This window comes from Patagioenas fasciata, chromosome 25 (genome assembly GCF_037038585.1).
Source record: "Patagioenas fasciata isolate bPatFas1 chromosome 25, bPatFas1.hap1, whole genome shotgun sequence".
NCBI classification, from domain to species: domain Eukaryota; kingdom Metazoa; phylum Chordata; class Aves; order Columbiformes; family Columbidae; genus Patagioenas; species Patagioenas fasciata.
In genome coordinates, this window is record NC_092544.1 from 6,277,446 (window position 1) to 6,300,505 (window position 23,060).

A 23,060-nucleotide genomic window follows, 5' to 3' on the forward strand; every position below is an offset into this window, starting at 1 on the left:
CTTGTGCCACTTTAGCAGGGCAGCAGAACCGCGCGATGAACTAAATGACCTGTGCAACAGAACTTTCACAGTTAACTGGAATATGCTTGACACACACTTTAAAGCGTAAAATATTTGATTTTTACCCCAATCCACAAAAAGGGCTGCAACTCCAGGCCTGTCAGCCTGACCTCGGTGCCTGGCAGGGCTGTGGAGCAGATCATCCTGAGTGCAATCACACAGCACCCTCAGGATGGACAAGGGATCAGACCCAGCCAGCACGGGTTTAGGAGGGGCAGGTCCTGTCTGACCAACCTGATCTCCTTTTATGATCGGGTCACCCACCTGGTGGACGAGGGGAAAGCTGTAGACGTGGTCTATCTGGACTGCAGCAAAGCCTTTGACACAGTCTCCCATAATGTACTCCAGCAAAAGCTGGCAGCCCATGGCTTGGACAAGCGCACTCTCTGCTGGGTTCAGAACCGGCTGGAGGGCCGGGCCCAGGGAGTGCTGGGGAACGGGGCTGCATCCAGCTGACCAGTCACCAGTGCTGTCCCCAGGGTCACTGTTGGGTCCAGTCCTGTTTAACGTCTTTATTGATGATTTAGATGAGGGCATTGAGACCATCATCAGGACTAATGGACAGGAAGCTCAACATGAGCCAACAGTGTGCCCAGGTGGCCAAGAAGGCCAATGGTGTCCTGTCCTGTACCCAAACCAGCGTGGTCAGCAGGACAAGGGCAGTGATCCTTCCCCTGTGCTCTGCACTGGGGAGGCCACACCTGGAGTGTTGTGTTCAGTTCTGGGCCCCTCAGCTCAGGAAAGAGATTGAAGTGCTGGAGCGGGTCCAGAGAAGAGCAACAAGACTGGGGAAGGGACTTGAACACAAGCCCTATGGGGAGAGGCTGAGGGAGCTGGGCTTGTTCAGTCTGGAGCAGAGGAGGCTTAGAGCTGAGCTCAGCACTCTCTAGAACGACCTGAAGGGCAGTTCTAGCCAGGGGGGATTGGGCTCTTCTCCCAGGCAGTCAGCAACAGGACAAGGGGGCAGGGGCTTCGACTCTGCCAGGGGAAATTGAGGCTGGAGATGAGAAAGCAATTCTGTGCAGAGAGAGTGGTCAGCATTGGAATGGCTGCCCAGGGAGGTGCTGGACTCACCGGCCCTGGAGGTTTGTAAACTGAGATTGGCCATGGCACTGAGTGCCATGATCTGGTGAACGGACTGGAGTTGGACCAAGGCCTGGACTGGATGAGCTCTGAGGTCTTCTCCAACCCAGGCAATTCTGTGATTCTGTGAATTATCTCCAGTTTTAAGAAAAAAACCAAACTAAAGTGTTCTTCTGGGTGAGGATGGACCAGGCTCGGGATCAGTACCAGGGGTGCTGCAGGAGCAGGTGTCTCCCAGCACGGACACACCGGGGGGACCTGTGGACCTCAGCACCCCTGGGCCCCACCATGGCCCAGTTCAGCAGCCCTGGGCCCGAGGGCTCAGCGCAGGGACAGCCCCACACCCAGGGGCAGAGCGGTTCCTGCTGCTGCCCCGAGGGTCACCAGCCCCAGGCAGCCCTGAGCCAGAGCGCAGCTGTCTGAGCTGGGCTGGGCTGAGCTGGAAGGGGCTGGAAAACAGCTCATTGGGAGGAGGCGATGGGAGAAGGTGCTGTGTGTGTGGCACCGGGGATGAACTGACACCCTCAGTTTGGTATCTGGATCCGTGCTGGGCTTGCACATGGACTAAGCCCCAGCTCAGAGCACAAACTGCTGCTCCCAGCCCTGGGTGCCAAGCGCTGGTCCTGCTCTCCCCTCCCTGGTGCAGCCCGAGTGCACGACTGCCCTGCCTGCTCCTGCCCTGGGGCCTGGGGAGCTCGGGTGAAAAGGAAAGACGGACTGGTGTGGGCATGGGATCTGTGGGCATGGGATCTCTTAAGTGTCCTGGGATTGCTTTGCTAATCACTCTGTAAGGGTTCCTGGGCTATTAAGTCCATAGGTGCCCAGAGAGGCAAATAAGTCCACGAACCAACTTTCCAATTAAGGTTGCCTTCTTACAAAGAAAGACACTTCCATTTTCTCATCAGCAACAGACTGAAAGATGGCAGCTGAAGCAGCTTCTGCTTCTTGTGAAAACAGGTAACAACAGATGGTTCCACCCAGCTGATCCTTAGTTGCTTCCTGCACAGGAAACCTGTCCATTAATTCCATCTTTAGTGCACAGGAAGGGCCTTGCTGATGTTCCTGTGTAGGCAGCGAGTGTGCGGATGTCAGGCTTTCTGCAGATTTGTTACGGGTTTTCCTGTTTCTTTTAATTAGGAAAACCTTGCTGTGGACTCCTGAAGTCTCCTATAAGCTGGTGGGTTTAGAGAAGGACGGGGAGCTCCAGCGAGCTCAGGGAGGACCAGGCAGCACCACAGGCAAAGCAGACGGGAACTCCACCGGGTGAACATTAATGGAATTTATTGACAGATGGAACTTACACCTCTCCCCCATCTTTGGGCGGATCCCCGTGCACCCTGAACCGATACAGGCAGGTGTAGTCCGGGTGGCCCCAGTTGCTCAGCACTTGCAGCCTGATGTAATTCACGACCCCAGGGAGCTCGTTCTGCAATGACAAGGAGAAATGAGTCGCCTTTTCCTCTCTGGCCCGTGAGCACTGACAGAAGTGCCGCAGCTTCCTTCCTGCTGCCCCGCGGGGGCTTTTGACCTGTCCTGGTCAAGATGTTCTTATCCTGCTCTACCCCATTGGGCCACGAGAACAGCAAAGGAAGAAGCAGCGACCACATGGCTCAGCAAATACGCTGGAAAGCTCTCACCTGCTTTGGGGCACAGGCTTCCACAGTCAGAAGACCCCGTGCTGGGGTGACTATAACGTCTCATTGCCTTCTCTAGAAAGCCATGGAAACAGAATGGCCTCCCTGTCTCTGGTCATTGCCTGCACCTACAGAACCCTCAGGAAGCCCAGTATTTCTGGTCCCTAACTGGCAGACCAGCAGTCGTGCATCCTACGGGATGTGGCCACTTGTGTGCACTTGGGGTCCAGACAGTCAAGCTGGTTCCAGCTTCAACTGTGGTGCTTCTAAGCACTAAGCACCCAAAATGAAAGAGAAGACGGCAGTGCAGGCATCCGCCTCCAGGAAGTGAAAGCAGAAGAAAGGCCAGCGTGGCACACGCTCAAGGACAGGGCTGCCTGTACCCTTTGGCAGGGAAGCCTCTCACCATTCAACTGCATTTCTCCTCCTCTCCTACAGTTCCCCTCCCTCTGTGTCCCCGTACCTTCAGCTGGAAGGTCTGGCTGGGATTCAGCGCCGCCAGGAAAGTGAACTGTCCCAGGAACGTTCCCTGCTCCTCGCGTTCTTCCTTGAAGCCCTGCAGAAAAACGGGGTGGAGAAAACAAGAACGTCTGGTGCACCATGGAAGACCGAACTTCAGCCGGTGAAGTACGGGGTCATTTCAGCTACGTGGTCCAAGGACAATGAGCACAAGGACAAGACCTGAAGCTGCAGGGGGCAGCACGTCACACTTGCCTACTCAACGAGTCCAGGCTGGCAGCCCGAAAAGGAGCAGACGCTCCCAGGGAGAGGGAGGTGACCTGGGGATCACAAATGCCACTGGGGCTGGAAGCCAAGAAGGTTTAGGACACCTGTCGAAATAATAAAAGAAATAAAATGAATTCAAAAGGTGGTTTGTAACTTATGGATGTAATTCGGAATACACAGGAATGCTAAGCTACAGACTCACGGCAGCCACACTTCTTGCATCCTGCTCTGGTGTTGTCCTTATTGCCACCTGAAAGAGAAAATCTCATCAATTTGATGTTGCTAAGCAGAACTCTCAAGTTTCTTTTAAATCTGGCCTAACAAAGTCACCATGCAGACAGGAGTTATCACTTCTCCGGATACTAAATACACTAAAATCTCTTAAAAATAACTTAAAGAAAAGCAAACCAGTGCATTTCTAAGGTCACTTTTCTGTGCAGCAATTGATCAGAACAAATTTGGCGACTATAAACGGCTATGGATCATTTAGTTTTACATAAGTTATTGCCAAACCCCCACTTGATTCATTATGACCTTTCCATTATAATTTTAACAATTATTCAACTTCTCTGAAAGCTTATGCATTTCTTCAGTTACAGTATGAACACAGTAACAGCTGTGACACTCCAGTGATCCACAACAAGTGTACTTATAAATTATAGCAGTGCGTGGGTGCTGACAGACATTCAATGGAAACTCTGAAGTAATTGACATTTTAATTGCAAGAGTTGTCTTAAAAAGGCAATTAAAAAAAGATAAATAATCACTCCTGAAAAGTGGCAAAAGACAGAGAGAAAAATGTTTTTAAAAAGCGAAACAAATTGTGAAGTGATTCTGAATCCAGGAAACGTGGCACCAAATACAAAGAACTAATGGGTGCAAGAAAGTAAATGTGAATTAAAGTTAAAAGAGTAACAGAAAAGCGTGGAGATAGCGGATCAGAACAGTACAAACTTCAGTTACAGAAAGTGCGCAATTTTCCCATCTGAGCCCACAGTTTAGTTAAACAGACACAACAGGACAGGACTCTGAAAAAGAGAAACCCCAGAGACCCATCCTCAAAACCAGATCGGTGGTATTTTTACCTTCTGAGCCTGTGTAATGAAAGTCACAACTGAATTTCCAAAATAAACAGGTGCCTGTCCTGGTTTTGTTAAAAACCAAGTTTCTCTTGTAGTGAATTTCCCTGTCAGCGAAAGCTCCATATCAGCTGCATTTTCCTGGAGAACCAGATCCATGTTTTGGTGAACACAGCAATGGGATGTGAGGTTATTGATAAGCACGGATGGACATCTCGTGAGAGGGACAACGAGAAACTGGTGACCAAAAACTGACCAACTGAGTATAACATCCCATTCACGTGAATACTTCATAGAAAAGTGGGAGATCACGAGGATCTCGTCCCTTTTCCCTGTGGTGACATTAGGAGAGGACCTTGCGAGTGGTCCCTGCGAACTGAGGCCAGTGACAGACTGAATCCAGCTCCGGTTGCTGCAGAGTCCAGTCCAGGACTTCGGGTGCCTGCTCTGCAGTTGTCGGGACTTTCAAGATTGGTTTTGTATATTTTGTATTATTTTCTCTATTTTATCAGTAGCATTAGTAAAACATTTTTAATTTCCCAACTCTCTTCTCTCTGTCCTCCTTTCCCTCCCGATCGCCTGTGCTGAGTGGGAAGGGCAAAAGGGGGAAGTGGGGGGAGAGGGGTTTCACAATACATCTGCTAGGGTTTGATTGTCACCCCGCAATCGAACCTCGACAGTGCCCTTCTATCTTCAGCTGAACAGAGTATGAAAAAATCAGTGCCTTCAACAGTTATATACAGTTTTCTGAATAACTAGGTCATTTATGTAAATAAATAATTAAGCAAACATAACAAGAAACCCATGACGGAAATCAGAAAACCAGAAAGGGGGTACATCATCTCCAATAATTCAAACTTTGATTTACTGAGACAAGCACCGTCTTCAGAAAATTTTACTCAAATAAACAGAGAACCCTTCAAACCCCAGGCTGGAAAACTGACTTGAAAACTTGGACAACTTACTGGTCTATGCCATGAAGAGTGCTGGAAAGCTGAGCAATAACAATACATACGCTCCATTATAACACATGGTTTTCTGCCATCATCTTCAGGGTCTATAAACTCAGCAGTGCTTAGGCGCATGTTTTACGGCTGTCTTTTGAGGGAAATCCAGGAGAGTCAAGGAGGTAAGGAACAGGGAAGGAAATGTCAAGAAACAAGGAACAAAAGTACACCTGTACCTTGCAATGTCATGTCAAAGAAATACTCAAAACAGTCAAACGCTCCTCACGTCTCAGGATCAAGAAAGAACGATGAAGCAATGGCTGTATGTTGGTCTAACGTACATCTAAACCCCTTGCAAACAGAGCAGGTGTCCCTGCTTGTCCTGCCTCCCCACCATTCTCAGCAGGTCTATTGAAGCAATAATCTAGTGGGACACAAACAATCCAGAACAAAAAACGGCAAGGAAAACCAAGCCTAAGAACAACCACCACTCTTTGGATCCAGCTTTGCAGAAGGTGGCTTATACTAACAGGCGACAGGAACACAGCACTTGGTCCTCATCCACCCGAAACGCTGCGGAGAGGCCCCGCAGGCCTAGAAGGGAGCGAGTGCACGGCTGCGCTCAGCCCCTGCCCGCTTCCCTCAGCCCGCTTCCCGGCCTCCCTCCCGCTACCGCAACGCCGCCTGGTTCAGAGCCCCGGCTGTGCCGCCCGGAGCAACGCTTCTCCACGGCAGCCCCGGGAAACGCGCCCGCCCCGCCTCTCGCTGCACGCGCGGCCCCGCCACCTTCCCGCGTCATTTTCCATCGGCCCGCCGCTTATTTCCCCTTTCCAACACGCCAGCCGTGGGCCCAGGCGGCCACTGAGACTGCCGGCCCCGCAAACCTGGCTGGGAGCCCCTTACCCGGCAGCGCCTCCGCACCTCCCGCCGCCGTCCTCGCCCGGACTGGGCTGGCGGCGCCGCCTCTCCCGCCGGAAGGCTTTGCCCGGCGCACTCTTGGACCGTACCTCTCCCAGGGAGGACGGGGGACCTCAGCACCGGGCGGGAGTCACGGGGAGGGGCTGCAGATGTCTGGAGAAGGCTGCAGGTCTTTCTGAAAGGAAGTTGTTCCTCAGTGACTCCCGTAGAGACTTCAAACGGGGACTCATCCCTTCGTCCTTCTTCCTTCCTCCTGGCTTGGGCAGCCACCTCCCCACCTCCCTGGGCTGCGTAGATGCGTCCGAGATGGCGGGAGGTTCGGAGGGGCGGGCAGCGTTGCAGGCGAAGCGTAACCGGCTGCCGGGCCTGGATGGTTGGTCCCCTGCTGGGACTCGCTTTTCCCCACCATGAGCAACATCTGCATCCAGGAGCCCCCCACCAACTGCAAGGGGGGCTCGCCGGGGGCAGGGGCTGCCGTGGGCGAGCCCAGGCCGGCGGGGGTGAGGGAGCTGCGCTGCCCCGCAGGGAGGGGGCTGCGGGCGGGAGCCGCTGCTGGCGCGCGTGCGCGGGGCGTGGGGCGCGGGGCCGCTCGGGGCGTGGATCGCGCGCTCTGCGAGGAGCCGGGTGCGGGGGTCGCGGTGTGCACAGGGGCTGCTGCTGAATGGTGCGGGGTGTGAAGGAATTGCGTGTGGCAGGGCTGGGGGAGGTGAGGAGGACACGGGTGTGGTGGTGGCGGTGGTGTCCGCGTTGCGGGCCGGTTTGAATAGTTTGAGGCGGTGCAGCCCCTGAAGATGCGGCCTGAGGCGAAGGCGGTGTGTGCTGTGTGGGGCCATGGCACAGCAGCCCTTGAAGGGTTTCGTTTCCTCTGTTCTTGACTGTAGCCTAAGTTCTTCATTTTAATATGATCTTTCATTTGATTTAATGGTATTGCTCATGAGAGAGGTATAATGCCTTTGGAGATTTAAGGCATAATTGTGTTTCCTATGTTGCTTCATTATGGAAGCGAGAAAGGGTATCTAGGTTTCTCTCGTGTGTCGGGTACCACAGCTTATTGGCCTCAAAGCCTTGCCATGTGTATCGATCCAGAACTGCATCTTAGGAACTGGCAATGCTGTCTGGGATAACAGCAGCTGCCTGGCACATTCGAATGTCTGCTGCTGTTAGTAATGTAAGGAGTTCAGAAGCACTGGTTTAACTTAGCAAAGATATTATTTGCACAGTGACAAAGTTACAATAAAACTAATGATGTATTTATCTCTATAGGTTTTGTCGCGGACAACAGCAGGAGATATAGATACAGAACTATGGTCAAAAGAAGCACCAGAAGCACGTGGAAATTTCATCCAGCTTTGTATGGAAGGCAATGACTGAATGGGATAGGAGTTGTTAAAATTATTTTATATTCAGTGTTGTTCTCTTCGTGCCTTTTCTGTAAAATAGAGGTTATAACTATGGTTTAACTTTAATATGTTGATGAATTTATCTCTATTTAGTAAATATTGACTAACATTCAGACAATGTTTTTTAAGGTTATTAACCAACCCAGTGAAAAAAAATCAATTATGTATACCTGAAGAGTTGTATGTCAGAGACTTTGGGGAGGTTCATTTTCAGCAAGTGTTTACAAAGTCTAACCGCTTCTTTAATGTATGTATGAAATGGCGATGATAGAGTATTGGACAACCTCCGAAATTCTCATTTCTGTATCATCATTTTTGCTTTTTTTTTCTTTTTGTGCTTCTCATGTTCCATTTGCTGTAGTTTTTTTGTTGATGGAAGCTCTGTAATGCTCTTTGCAGTGGGTACAAGAACGAGAGTCTAAACTGTGTATGCTTCCAGTTCTGTTGGACAGAAGCCAACATATTGTGACTGAGTGGTTCCAAAAGAACGTAAAGAAATACTTTTGAAAAATTCTTATAGATGGTTTTTTGTCTTAATTACATTCTCTGGATGCGTGTACATTTGATGCCTTTTTGAGCCATCATATCTTGAAAATACGGTTTGTTACTTGGGTGTTGCTCTGTTAGAGATGTTGCATTTTTAATATATTTTTTCTGTTTTCAGAGTTGTCAGCATTGAAGAGTCTGTGAAAATTAATCAAGGCGGAATGCTTAAATTCCATCTTGCCGTTTTCAAACTGATGCTTTACTATCCTGATTGTTCTGTCTCAGGAATAGAGCATCTCTGAATATTAGTGGTTCATTGCAAAACAACGCATTACAGTTGTTTGAAGTTTGTACATTTAGCAGGGCAAAAAGTTCTTTTAAAAGAGTGCATAGAATATGAAAGTAGCAGGCTTGAAGTTTATTGGCTGTTAATGAAATAGTACTTCAAGCTTTACTATGGCCCAAAGAGTTGCAGTGAATGGCATCCAATCCAGTTGTTGGCCGGCCACGAGTGGTGTTGCCCAGGGCTCAACATTGGGGCCAGTTCTGTTCAATCTCTTTATCAATGATCTGGACAAGGGGTTCGAGTGCAGCCTTAGTAAGTTCGCAGATGACACCAAGTTGGGTGGGAGTGTTGATCTTTGCCACTTAAATAATGTTGGTTTAAACATTTCTGTCTCAAGTTCTCATTCACATTTCTACCGCTGACCAAACTGTTACAGTAGAGCTCCAGGCTTTCTAACTTATTTGTGTAGTTTGGGTGCCTGTCAGCTTCAGTTAGTGCTCAGACTACTTGGTGCTGAGTCCTGTAGCAAAATAAATGGAAAAAATCATCCTCAGCCCTAAGGATTTAGGTAAAATGGAAAAGACGACAGTGAACAGAGTGATAGAGAATATTACAGTGAGACAGTATCGCTTAGGATGATAGTAGAGATTTATTGTAACGGTAGTTTTAACTACTTTTCTTTGTTGTTTTGTCAGACTGAGTACACTCGTTTACCTTAACGTGTTCACCTGCAGTTCTGCTCTTAGTGTGTGTCTGGTGTTAATATTGCATTTAACTTGGTTCCTTTGATGTTCTTCCCTTTCATACCAAATACTTGCTTTTCACTTTAAAAGGATCTAAATAGAACTTCTCTTTCATGAGAAGCCTAGTTTCAGTGTTTCGTGCTGTCTTCAAATCAGTCTTAAAATCTCATCTTCATGTTTGTCCTGACTAAATTCTGGACTGGCTTCAGCTGGGAAAATAAGCAAATAAACTGTTCATGAAGAATTTGTGTTTGCTGTTTATAACAGAATGAAACCTTTTTTTCCAAACCTCATTGCTTGTTTCTAATATGTCTGGATCAATATCTGTATAGTTCTGGACATTATCTTAATCTTGATTAAACTAAAGAATGTGGACTTCAGTACCAACTTTCGTTCTCTGTTTTTGATAAGAAAAATTGAAGGTCAAAGTTAATAACAGGATTCTTTGACATCTGCAAATCAGAATCCTGCTGTGAACGTTTGTTTGGTTGCCAGATGCATTGAGTCTTGCTTTTTTCCAGTGTAAGAAGGGTAAACTTTCAAGGACTGAGGGTAAGAGGAAAGTCTGCAAGTAGCTGACGAGTCCTCCAGCAGACCTGGGAAAAGGGAACATTTTCTATTAATGTTAGTGTAGGGAGGCTGAGGCCAGAGTTATCTAAGGAGTAAATGAGAGCACCGTGTATCGGGATGAAATTTGTACAGTGTAGAATAGTTTTGTGTTTACATGTACAGAATAAGAATTTTTGTCTTAGTCACACAATATTAACAAAGTACTGAACTTAAGAATGCCTCCCAGCGTCCTCTGTTCATCTTCCGTATTATGAACTGTTTTCTACGCTGAACATGTTCCCCCTGCACTGCGCTTGGTCTGAGTGAGGGAATGCGTTGTGTCTTTGCTGCAGTGCATCAGCAGGTCTGTGATAACGATAGCTTAGGCTCTGGCTCCTGAAATTATACAGAGGAGGACAGGAAGGGTGAGCAGGGATATGGACCATGGTACCTGGGGAAAAAGGAAAAAAAAGGAACAAAAAAAGGAAAAAAAAAAGAAAAAAAAGGAGGAGGATAGGGGGAGAGTTGGGAATGATTATTCCCTATTTCTTGTGATATGAAAGTTGAGACACAAAGATAAAGGAGCGAATAAATATACAGGAAAAAGTGGTTTTCCCTCTTGGAATGTAAGTTGTGACTGCTTATGGCATGGAACATTACTGAAGTGAGACATAAATACTTTCAGAAAGAGATTAGACAAGGGCTTAGGGCCATTGGTGTCTTCTAAGTGTTATAAGTCAAATTATCTTCTGCATCAGAGGGATGTCTAAGTGGTTTTATTACAGAGGGTACGAATCTTAGAAAACCTGTGTACCTGAGGAGGTTCTAAAGGCAGAGATCCCATGAAGAAGGAAGTTTGTGTCAAGCAGCAGCGAGAGCAGGATGTCTGTGTGAGCGGTGACGAGCAAGGAGCCAAGGGGGATGGCAGCATCCACGGCACACTCAGCAGCAGGGGCACAGTCCCACAGGGTCTGGATGCAGTAGGCAGAGCTGGTTGCTGGTGACAGGGTCCATCAACAGTCCTGGACCAGGCCGGCAACAACCAAGACCAAGGTCCCTATCCAGGAAGCTCAGTCAGGAGCAGCAAGAGATGGGACATGAGGCAGGACTGGAAACAAGTCTAAGTGTGGGTCCATCAGGTCCCTCTGTCCCGTGTCATTCTTCTCGACTTGTCTTGGAGACCTTGGAGCAGTTTGGCTCCAAGTCTGGGGAAGTTATGGCTGGTTTGTAGAGGCCTCGCTGGTGACAGCGGGGACAGCAGGCAGTGACAGCCCGGGGCTGACAGGCTCCCCCTCCCCTAGGGGGCGCTCGGCTGCCCCACCCGGGTGACATAGAACCTTTGTCCAAAGGAGCCGGTGAGCGGAACAGCAAAAGCCGTATGTAAAAACATTATCTGACCCTTTTTCCTGCACACCATGCTGAATTGTAACCAACGCAGCCTTGTATGAGTTTTCCAAGCATTAACAGAATGTATTTTCCAGTAAACGTTGTAAATATTGGCCTCAGCAAGGTAGAAGGTGAGTGACGCCGTTGTTGTGAGGACACTGCTGTGCAGCTCCGTGCTTCCTTGGCGTGTCCTTAAATACTTGGGGATTTGTTCCTAAAACCGTGTAATTGCAGTGATTTTGTTGGGCCCCTCTGAGTACAAAAATGGCTTTGATGGATCGCCGTGAATTTCAATATCGTTGCTACACAGCTATGAATTCACCTTTGGGAAGGGGGCGGTGTTTTTCTTCAGGTTTGCAAACACTGTCATTCTGCTGCTAAAATATTATATAAATGAGAAACACACGGATACACTGGACTGGTAAATGGTCTGGACCTGGATTTGTTGCTTTTCTTGAATACTATGTGTCTCTGACGGGTTTTTGATATTTTGTCTTTATTTTAACGGAAACTGCATATATTGTATTCCAACTAATTCAGGTGGGTTTTTGTTTCTTGAAAACAGTTATTTTTCTCTATTTTTCACTAGCATGTGTATCAACACAAGCTCCGTGTTCATAAATACAGTTTATTTGGCTTTTTTCCATGTTTCTGTGGACGATTGCACAGTGATGTCTGAATTTCGAGGCTGGAGTTCATTTCCGAGAACTCTTCCCACTGGGAACTTCTTCCCTCTCTCGCTGCAGAAATTAAAATTTCTGGCATTTTAATTCCTTCATTTAATTTAATACATTCAGGAGAGAAATCAGATTGGAAGGCAGCCACCAAAGGAAATCTAAATCTCGATTCTGAATGTGTCCTTGGTTCTGCAATCTCATGGGGAAGTTCATGCCTGTTTGTGATCCCCAAGTGCCCCACAGCAACCCACAAGTTCCCCATTAGTGCCCCATAGTGCCCTACAAGTGACTCATGAAGCCCCATAAGTGACTTCTAGTGCCCCATAAGTGACTCATAGAGACTGGGTACCTCCTGAACTCCTGGGTCCCTCCCAAACTCCTGGGTCCCTCCCAAACTCCTGGGTCCCTTGGGATCCCCACCTGAACTCCTGGATTATTCTGATGAATTAAATATTTTGTAGTTGTTGACCTGCGTTACATCACCATTGAAAAAATAACGTGTATATGAAAGAACCATTAATAAAAAGTTGAACATAGTTGGCTGACTTGTGGATGAAAGCGTGTAAATGCATTTAAAAACAAAACCAGGAGTGGTTGATCTGAATGATTAATGCTTGAAGGTCCAAATAATTTCCATTTTCTCAATTAAATGGACAGTGGAGATCTTCTCCATCGAATTATCTAGAGCTTAAAAATACTGGATAATACAGATTGTTCTACACGTAGCTCAGAAGAAAATGGGATTAGTTACAGAGGTACAAACAGAGCCGAAAGGTTTGCGTTCCAAACACGTGATATTTAATATTCCATTTTAATATTATCCTATGAAGAATTGTTTCTCTTGGGGTGAAATGCAGAGGTTGTCCAGCAATGTTGCAAAGCAACCCAGGATTTTGGGGGGGCCCCAGGAGTGCCCCAAGGGACCCAGGAGTTCAGGGGGGGACCCAGGAGTGCCCCAAGGGACCCAGGAGTTCGGGGGGTCCCAGGAGTTCAGGGTTGGACCCAGTCTCTATAAGTCACTTAAGGGGTGCTATGGGGCACTTATGGGGCATGAAAGGAGAACTTGTGGGTCGGTATGGGGCACTTGGGGGTCACCAAAGGCGCTTATGAGGCTCCATGTGTCACTTGTGAGGCTTTATGGGTCACTTATGGGGCTCTATGAGCCATTTATGGGGCACTCGGGGGTGGCTAAGGGTCACTTATGGGGCACTATGAGTATCGTATGGGGCTCTGTAGGGGTTCAGGGTTTGGGGTCCCTCCTGAAGTCCTGGGTCCCTCCCTGAACTACCTTGGGAGAGCCCCAAGGGACCCAGGAGTTCAGGGAGGGACAACCTGGAATTCTAATGTAATGTGTTCTTTTTCTAGGGAGTAGACAATAAATATGGCTGTAGAGCATCCTCTGTGATCCTTCATGCCTGTTTATCCACTTCAGTATTACTGGAAAATTCTCTGTTTTGAACTCTTTTAATGACATTTTGCAGTTTTCAGGATTCCGTACAAACCCGAGATGTTTCTGCTGACCCCTCCTGTTGGATATTTGTGTGTTTCCGTTACACAAGTCTTTTGTTGAATATTCACGCAGCCCTTATGCTTGGCAAAAGGAGAGGATTGAAAGCTTTCGCTAGTTAAAATCATCACTGAAATGTCATTTGAAGTGTGGGTCTCCAGATGAGAGATGTCTGCATTTCTGTTCCTAACAGGACAAAACTTTTGAGCCTGTTCCCAGGATTAAAAAGAGCACAGGAATTCCCAGGAGTTTCCTGATGGAGGTTGAGGATCCCAGCACAAGGGGCGCGCTGCTGACAAACACCGGAAAATACGCAATACCGATTATTAACGCGTAAGTACGGGATTAATTGGACTGACCCGAAAGGCAACGAGAGAAACCCCGCGTCAGTGTGTGAGCGGCAACGGCAGCGAGTTGGCAGCACCTGTGGTGATGGGGGAAGAAGCGTTGTCACTGTCTCTGAAAATTCCATCTCTTATCTCCCTTTGGTGAAACCCAAAGCTTGGAGAAGCTTTCCTTTGCAGAGCAGAATATCGAAACTCAATAGTTATTTGCTGCATACGAGAAACTTTTTACACTATTGAACATTTAGAGCTTCATGCTCTTAATTCCAGACCATATATCCCCATTAATCATCTAAGTGTTTTTATAATTGATTAGAACCCACAAAATGTCCTTAGCTTGGCCAAAAATACTTGGATGGCTCTAATTCTTCACAGGTATCAGGACAGCGTTACTGGAATCTGAGGAACATAAATGCCCAACCTGTCACCGGACGGATGTTTCTCCGGATGCTTTATTTGCCAACAAGTTCCTACGCCAGGTAACGCGGTGACTTTTACATGAGCTGATTGCAAGAAAAGGCTGTGTGTAAAAAACATGGATTTACGTCTCCTTAAGCAAGGCTGAATTGCCTAAGGCTGAATTTCCTGTTCAAACCCGTTATCTGCTGTTCCACAAGGTCACAACTCTAAATTTAGAGACAGTTTGTCCCATTCGGGTCACAGTTTTGTTTAGCGTGGTCGCCTCACATTCAAATTCAGCGTTACCACTGAAGGAGTTTAAATACCAAAGTATTAAATGAAGGATTAAATACCAATCCTTAACATCCATGTTTAATGTGACAGGCTCCTATCTCTGTATGTTGATTTATTTTAGGTTTGATGGCATTTGCAGGCATGCACAAGTAATTTGACTCCGCAGAGGCTTTTGTGTGGAGATCTGCTGAAGTTTCTGGAATATATTCTGTGACGTCACCTTTCTGTAAATGGTTTTTCTGCCTCTAGGCTGTGAACAACTTCAGAAATGGAACTGTCTACACAGAAAGGGTCCGTAAGCAGCTCTGGCAGCAGCCGCCACCGCTGGTGACACCTCCTGCTGCTCTGGTGACAAACGCGGAACTTTCCAGCTCTTCCTCTCTGCCCATCAGCAGTTTGTCAGCAGAGAAGGTGAGGTTTACTGCAATATACACCATGAGTTTTGGGTTTCAGTAGGGCTTCTTTTCCATGTGTTTGCCTTTATTCCCCAGGACTGTCAGGTTCCTGCTCCAAGACAAGCGGCTTTACCACATCTCCTGGGCCCCCAAGGACAATCAGGCCCCACAACCGGTAACTATAACCTTAGAATTTCCTTAAAAACCTTCTCTTCACATAAACTGAATGGGATTTTTTTCTTTCTCCTCTCCCCACTCCAAAAGGTCCGTCAATGAGAGCCAGGGCAATGTGCTCAGCAGGTGACAAAGCAGCCTGGGAACTGTGAGTATCGTACAGAAATGTTGGGCCTTGAGGTGATTCTGGTGCCCTTGGGGTCGCCATTTTGAGCCCTGAGGTGTGGGGCCCAAACCTGGCACCAGGATTCATGGTGTGGCCTCTTCTTATATTGACCATGGTTTGTTTATTGGTGTCTTTTCATAATAAAGTTCAAACTGCAATTGTAATAAAGGTGAAACTTATTTCAACAGGGAAAAGATGCAGTCGAAACCTGACGAGTTTACAAATGATTTTGTGAAGGAATTGATGGAATTTAGCAGGAGTCCAAAGGAGCGTACGCCTTCGTTTTCCAGGTAACTGCTTTGTGTGTCTGTAATGGAGAAGCAGAGTGTCTGGAAGAAGCCGGAGGAGTTCCACTCCCCGTCTGTGCCATTGGGTGGATTGGATGACTCCCGGGTTTGCAGTGACAGGAGTTTCCTGCGTGGGTTACAGCTCAAATATGGTCAGAGAAACTGTCCTCATTCCATTTTTTGTTTCTGTCACGTGGATACCCAGAGAGATTTTAACCTGGACTGCACACTGGTGGCTTCCACTCGTCTTTTGTTGACATGGTTAAATTTTTCTTAGGAATTAGAAGGTCAGACTTGTTTGTAAAGAAATCTTCAGTTGGTGAAGGACTTTGAGAGGAGGAAAGATGCTAATGAACATACGGGGAATAATGTGAAATGATTCTTTAAGAAACAGTAAAGGAAAAGCTTGTGAAGGAAAACCTGAGGGCAGCTGATGTTTTCTCTCCCCCAAAGCCCTTGGGCAGCAGTCTGAAGAGCTCTCTGTCAGTCAGTGCAGAGAGAGCCCAGGGAGTCCTCTGTCCCGGGCGCCCTGTCCACCTGCTGGGCAGGACTCGGGGAGGGCCGGGTGCGGCTCCACTGCTCCATGTCCCTCTCGCACTCCCTGATCCTCCTCAGGCTCCTCAGCTCCTCCCGGAGCTGGGCACTAAGCAGAGGATTCCTCTCGCTGGCCCAGCTCCCACAGCCGTGCTGGCTGCTGCCGTCCAGCCCTGGTGTCAGAGCAGTGCGCACCCTGCAGCCTCGCACCTGGATGCCGGCATCTCCCCGCCGGCTCTGGGTCTGGGGAGCTGCACCAGTAGTGCTGGGGGCCAGCCTGACGGATGCCATGGCTCAGCCTCTCTCCTCCTCTTCTCCATCAGCTGTATTCACCAGGCTTCCACTGAGAAGAATGGCAATTTGTCTCAGGTACATCCCTCCGTTACCCAACCTCATTCAGGGCAGCTGCTCAATGTCATGGCCAAATCCAGGCCTGTGGTGCTACTTGAGATGTGACAGGGCTCTCCAGCACAACTGCGTTTGTGTGGCAGGGACAGCACAGGACCTACAGGAAAGCCATCCCCACTCAGAGCAGGTGTGGGACAGACAGGACAGACAGGACATCTCGGACAGACAGGGTTTCTGTGGGCCTGTGGCTGGTTGTCACCATTGTGCTGAGAAACACATCTAGAGCTCAGCGGTTTTCCTGAACTGGATTCAGTTCTTGCTAAGCCTGGTTTTAAGGCTGCAGTGTCAGAGGATGCGATCAAAGCAAAACCAGCCCAGGTGCTCTCAGGTATGTGCAGGCAGAGCATGAATGTGAGGCACGTCCCACAGGGTCTGCAGTAGTGTGTCTGTGCTCCTGAACTGCGCTTGTTCTTCTCTCCTCTGTCCTTTACTCATCCCATTGATGGCGTTATCATCGAGGGGTTCCTGGATCACACAAAGTCCCCAGTGAATAGAAAAGGGGAATATTATGCCTGTGTTTAAAAAGGGGTAAAAAGGTGAACCCTGGGAACTACAAGCCTGTTGGCCTCACTTCTGGGCCTGGTAAGATCGTGGAGCAGATCTTCATGGAATGTTGCTTTATCCATGCGAGCCACGGAACCTGACACACCAATATGATGTTCACAGAGTTCGCTTTATGTCGGACCGGGCTGGCTTTATAGCAAAGCTGCCCTGTCCATGCGCCTTACAACAATGTGATTGGTTGTAACTCGTGTTATACAATAACATGATAGGCTGCATGTGCTGTCCACGCGTTCTGCACGCATGTGTCCGGCGATTGCTCACTCATTATTACCTTCTAATGGTGCTCCTTTAGTCTCTTTTGTCTCTGGCTTCACCTCTCAGCCAGGCTGGCGACAACCCCATCCCCCTGGGGCGGGGGGGGGGCTCTGCCACTACATCTCCCCCTCTTTTATTTAATATTAACAATACGCCGTATCATGCTTTAAATACAGTGTGAAATACAGGGTAAGAACATAAAGGCTAATACAATTACAATTAACAAGAACAAACCTGTTTGCAATATTCCTTTTAACCAAACAAGGCATTCACCCCAAAAAACCCAATATCTTCTGTTATTTTCTTGTTCTGCAAATCTTCTATCTTTTTAACTTTTAAGTTCAAACAACACATACAATCAAACTCTTCATAACTGTGAACATGTCCAATAACAAAAAATTAATTGCTGCTCTGTTTTACAAAGTGGTATTCTCAACATTGGCTACATTCGTTGCTTAAAGCGATAACATGTCTGAGGTTAAGGGTTGTCATCACTGCAATCGGTTTCTTCTCTGTTAGCTGGCCAAGGTCTCACCCACTTTGCTGGGATCCATGAATTTTTGTGGTTACCTGTAGAAACACAAGCATATCCCCTTCCCCAGGTTATTAGTGACATAGGACCTTCCCATTGTTGTGTTGTCGGATTAAACACACTAACCTTAGGCACATTTTCGGAAAAATCTTTGACATTTTTGATTTGGTGCATAACAACTGGTTCCATTTCAGTTTCACTTTTAGGATTAAGCCAGTTCAGCACATACAATGCCTTCATCAATACCTCTTCTGGGCTCACACCAATTCCCCCTTGTTTTTTCAAAACAGACAAAAGACTTTTTAATGCACCGTGTGCACGCTCAATAATTGCTTGGCCAGTGGAATTATAAGGGATTCCAAACAGGTGTTGTACCTTCCACTGGGCGAGGAAGGCTGCAAGTCTGTCAGAGTGGTATGCAGGACCATTATCTGTTTTGATTTGTGTAGGGACACCCATGACAGCAAAAGCTTGTAGTAAATGACGTTTTACTGCCTTTGCATTTGCTGAGGTCAAGGCTGTAGCCCACAGCAGTCCTGAACAGGTATCTATGGAGACATGAATGTACTTTTGTCTGCCAAATGGTGCAAATTCAGTAATACCAGTTTGCCATAACTGACCTGGCTGCAAGCCCCGAGGATTTACTCCCTTTTGTTGGAGAGGGACTATGCGGGCACAATCAGGACAAGCTGCGATAATGGCTCGAGCTTGTTCCTTTGTAATTGTAAACTGCTTTCGGAGTGCTGCTGAGGATTGATGAAAGAATTCGTGAGCTTGTCTGGCTTGTTCAAAAGGGGATATATCTGCTACTGCCACAAGTTTGTCTATGGTGCTGTTTCCTTCTACTAGACCACCTGCTATGTTAGTATGGATTTTTATATGCATGATAAATACTGGTGCTGTCCTATAATGTAATACGTTCCACAAATCTAACAATGCTTCAAACAATAAGGAATTGGAAACTCACTGCAAAAGTGCTCTATGTATTCTTTGTACAATTCCCACAACATAAAGAGAATCTGTTACCAGATTAACTGGAGAGTTATGCCATTTTTGCAATGCTGCTAAGCATATTGAGGGCAGTTTCTTTTAATATGTCCTGTCTGTTTGCAAGTAAAACATGCAAGAACAAGAAGAAGGGCTTCGGCCTTTCATTGCAGGCTTAAGTGCTGCAGCCAAGGCCGCAGCGTGGGCTTGAGCATGTATTTTTGCTTTTTCTACCTCCTGTTGCATAATCGGTACCTGTGTGCAAGCTTCCACCATCTCTGCTAAAGAAGCAGTTTTTCCCAAACCGGCTAATATCTGTTGGCATTGGGTGTTTGCATTCATCATGGCCAAATCTTTCCCCACAGCAGCTTTTGCCTCTGGAGTCAAGTTAGGAGAGGCATCTATCACTTCTTTTAAATGATCCACAAATGTCATATATGGTTCCCCAGGATCCCACTCTATTGTAGAATAGGGTGGCACAGGGTTACCTCTATTTGGCAATTCTTTCACTGCCGCCAAGGCAAGCCCTTGCGTTTGCTGCAAAATCCTTGGATGAAGTGCTGCCTGAGTAGCACCATCCGCATATTGCCCACAACCCAGTAACTGGTCCATGCTCGCTAACCGCAATGGATCATCAGCTGGTAAACGAACATTTTCTAATACTGCCAATTCCACTTTCCCCTGCCACTTGTCCAAGAACAGCAAATACCCCGTTGGAGGAAGCAATAACTCCATCAATGCCCTAATATCTGTTTGAGTTAGTACTTGCCCCTTGAAAAATGAATTGATTAGCTGCATCACATGCTTATTATCCATACCATATTGCATAACTGCACTTTGCAATTGCTTAACCGTTTTCCAATCAAAAGGCGACGACTGCCTTTGTCCTCTATTATCTATGTGCACTGGCATTGCTGTAATACTACCAGGTAACATGATCCCTTCAATAGTTGCATCTCTGATTACCCCTTGCCAACGTTGCCCTGCATTATAAGAATGATCTCGAGGAATATCTCTACCCTGATGCACAGGGGCAGCACCCAAATTATCATTATTATCACTGCTATACAATTCCCTTGTGTTTCCCTGTGGATCAGTAAGTCGACGCATATTTGCAAACCGATCTGCTAACCCAGTCTCCAGCCCTTTTCCATATCGCGCTCTCAAATATTCATCTGCTTCTCTTATAGACCACATCCCATCTTCAACACATTGTCTAGCCCATTTTTGTATTCGCTCCCTTTTGATACGGAGCTCCTCGGGAGCGAGGTCTAATTCCACCCCCTCCCTTTCCTGTTTTCCCCGTTTTTCACATTCCCTGCCAATTGCCTCCAGCCCGTCCTTAATTGCATCTGACGCCTTTTTATATGCTATTAACCGCGAAGTTTTACTGTTACCGCCATCTAGTCGTTTCATAGCTTCTAGAACTTCTTGCATCTGGCTCTCCTGCCGTCTCAGTAAGTCCTTCAGGCTCTGCACGTGGCTCTCCTCCTGGCAGTCAGGGCGATTCTGCGGGGCTCCGTCCTGGTGTTCCATCGGGTCCTCCGGCAAAGGCACGTCGGCTGGATTAACTTGTCCTGGCTTGTTGAAACTTGCCGGTTGCTGCCATTCGTCGTTGGAGCCAGGCAATGGCTCAACGGGCGCAGAGGGTGTAATTTGCTCTCCGCCCCAGAACTCCAGATCTGATACGGGACATACCAGCGGTGTTGATTCTTCGGAGTTCTCGGAGGGTGGGCAGCTCGCGGCGGGCGGCTCCGAGGGGACGGCACACAGCTCGGCTCCTCTGAGACTTCCTGCATCAGCTGCCTGACCTCCCGCCAGGGTCCGGCGAGATCGCAAGCCTCGCGGCTCCCCCTTGTAACCGCTTCCCACAGTTCGGTCCCTATGTCCTCCCATGTACCGGGAGAAAAAAATTCGTCCGTCGAACGAACACAGCCCTTACGCTGGGCGAATAGTAAAAGGCGCTCCACCGCGTCTTTTTCCAAAATTCTTCCTGTTCTTGCAGCCAGCTGCAGAATACTTCTCACTATTATTTTTTCTTCCACGGATGCCGTGTTTCCCACGCCACCTGCTCCCCCCAGGCCTACTTTCCGCTATGATTGAGCGCCGGGCTGGTGTCGCCCCCAGGTGGCGTCCTCGCGTCTTCACTTCCGGCGATCTTGCTTCGATACGAAGGATCACGTCGGGGTCACCAAAGTGTTGCTTTATCCATGCGAGCCACGGAACCTGACACACCAATGGGATGTTCACAGAGTTCGCTTTATTGTCGGACCGGGCTGGCTTTATAGCAAAGCTGCCCTGTCCACGCGCCTTACAACAACGTGATTGGTTGTAACTCGTGCTATACAATAACATGATAGGCTGCATGTGCTGTCCACGCGCTCTGCACGCGAGTGTCCGGCGACTGCTCACTCATTGTTGCCTTCTAATGGTGCTCCTTTAGTCTCTTTTGTCTCTGGCTCCACCTCTCAGCCAGGCTGGCGACAACCCCATCCCCCTGGGGCGGGGGGGGGGCTCTGCCACTACAGGCTTGATAATCAAGGTCTAGGATACCTGCAGACTGGACCCTGGGTGTGTGGAGACAGCGTGCCTGAAAGTCTGTGCTCGTTAGTGCCTGCTGTATCTATCCATCGCTCCACACGCGTCTGAGTAGACGCCATCCACTCCGCAAGCACGTGTGCTGATTTCATCGCACATGTGCATCTGCGCTAGTGTTGAACTCAGCTGAGTGTGTCTGGTGACACACTCGGTGTGCGTTGGCTGTGCCTGTGTGTAACACAGCACAGCCATGACTGCTCCAGTGAACAGAGAAAAGGGAAATCATTGGGTTGGGGAGTGTTCAATGGTTTGGGTGGTCTCCAATTGGTTTGGATATCTCCAAGGGGTTTGGGGGGATCTCCAGTGAGTTTGAGTGGATCTCCAATGGGTTGGGAGATCTCCAACGGGTTGCGTTGGGGGCATCTCCAATGGGTTGTTGGATCTCCAATGGTTAAGTTGTGGGGATCTCCAATGGATTGGAGGATCTCCCGTGGGTTGTGGGATCTGCAATGGACTGAGAGATCTGCAGTGTGTTTGGGGGATCTCCAGTGGGTCTGAGGACCTCGAATGGGTTTGGGGATCTACCATGGTTAGGTTGGGGGATCTCCAATGGTTTGAAGGATCCTCAGTGGATTTGGCAGATCTCCAATGGGTTGGGGGAACTCCAGTGGGTTGGGGGATCTGTAATCGGTTTGGGTTATCTCTAATGGGTTTGAAGGGATATCCAATGGATTTGGGGGGATATCCAATGGGTTGGGTGATTTCCCATAGTTAGGTTGGGGGATCTGCGATGGGTTTAGGGATATCTTATGTTTGGTTTGGGGTATCTACAATGGGTTCGGGGATCTCTAATGGGTTTGGGAGATCTCCATTGGGTTTGGGGACCTCAAATTACTGGGGAGCTCCAAGGGGTTGGGGGAACTTCAATGGGTTTCGGGGATCTCCAATGGGTTGGGGGATCTCCAATGGCTGGGTTGGGGGAATCTCTAATGGGTTGGGGGATCTTTAATGTATATAGGGGATCTGCAATGGGTTTGGAGGATCTCCAATGGGTTTGCGGATCTCCAATGTGTTTGGGGATACCCATGGTTGGATTGGGGGATCTCCAATGAGTTTTGGGGATCTCCAGTGGGTTGGGGAATCTGCATTGGGTTTATGGTATCCTATGGTTGGGTTGGGTGATCTCCAATGGGTCTGAGATATCTCCAGTGAATTTGATGATCTCCAACAGGTTGGGGATCTCCAATGGGTTGGGCGATCTCCAGTGGGTTTGGGGGATCTCCAGTGGGTTGTGGGATCTCCAGTGGGTTGTGGAATCTCCAGTGGTTGTGTTGGGGGGATCTCCAATGGATTGGGGTACCTCCAATAATTGGGTTGCAGGATCTCTAATACGTTGGGGATCTCCAATGGGTTTGGGTAATCTCCAGTGGGTTGGGGGATCTCCCACTGTTGGGGTGGGGGATCCCCAATGGGTTTGGGGGATCTTCGAATGTGTTTGGGGGATCTCCAATGTGTTGGGGTACCTCCAATAGGTTTGGGGGAACCCTAATGTGTTGAGAAGGATCTCCAATGGATTTGCAATGATCTCCAACGGTTTGACAGGATCTCCAAAGGGTTGGGGGGTTCTTTTAATGGGTTGGGGGATCTCCCATGGGTTGGGGGATCTCCAATGCATTTGGGGGATCTCCAATGTGTTGGGGGT

The 23,060-nt window shown here is 48.2% G+C and overlaps 1 protein-coding gene and 3 long non-coding RNA genes across 5 annotated transcripts in view; 2 read left to right on the forward strand and 2 right to left on the reverse strand.

The window, feature by feature from the left end:
- The window catches only part of LOC139825618 (uncharacterized), a 128,812-nt gene extending 119,063 nt beyond the window's left edge, over positions 1-9,749 (forward strand). The window contains exon 2 of the long non-coding RNA XR_011735808.1: positions 7,711-9,749. This is a non-coding gene — a long non-coding RNA (uncharacterized lncRNA). The remainder of the gene's footprint in view (positions 1-7,710) is intronic.
- Positions 1,046-7,541, reverse strand: LOC139825635 (uncharacterized). The gene is made up of 5 exons (XM_071799268.1): positions 7,512-7,541; positions 6,433-7,329; positions 3,492-3,753; positions 3,241-3,333; positions 1,046-2,569 (listed from the first exon to the last, which is right to left on the reverse strand). The coding sequence occupies exons 1-3, from the start codon at positions 7,539-7,541 to the stop codon at positions 3,694-3,696; spliced, it is 987 nt and encodes a 328-aa protein (XP_071655369.1). The 3' UTR covers positions 1,046-2,569; positions 3,241-3,333; positions 3,492-3,693.
- A 301-nt stretch (positions 9,750-10,050) lies between the features above and the next one.
- LOC139825615 (uncharacterized) lies at positions 10,051-11,920 on the reverse strand. Its single transcript, XR_011735804.1, has 2 exons — positions 10,726-11,920; positions 10,051-10,307 (listed from the first exon to the last, which is right to left on the reverse strand). It is a non-coding gene; the product is annotated as an uncharacterized lncRNA (long non-coding RNA).
- Positions 11,921-13,081: 1,161 nt separating this feature from the next.
- Positions 13,082-16,101, forward strand: LOC136112632 (uncharacterized). Of its 2 annotated transcripts, XR_011735803.1 has the most exons (7): positions 13,082-13,814; positions 14,201-14,304; positions 14,768-14,929; positions 15,010-15,088; positions 15,178-15,235; positions 15,442-15,543; positions 15,994-16,101. It is a non-coding gene; the product is annotated as an uncharacterized lncRNA (long non-coding RNA). The 2 variants fall into 2 exon arrangements; XR_010652917.2 differs by lacking the exon at positions 15,994-16,101 and having other exon boundaries at positions 13,094-13,814; positions 15,442-15,959.
- The last annotated feature ends 6,959 nt before the right edge of the window (positions 16,102-23,060 follow it).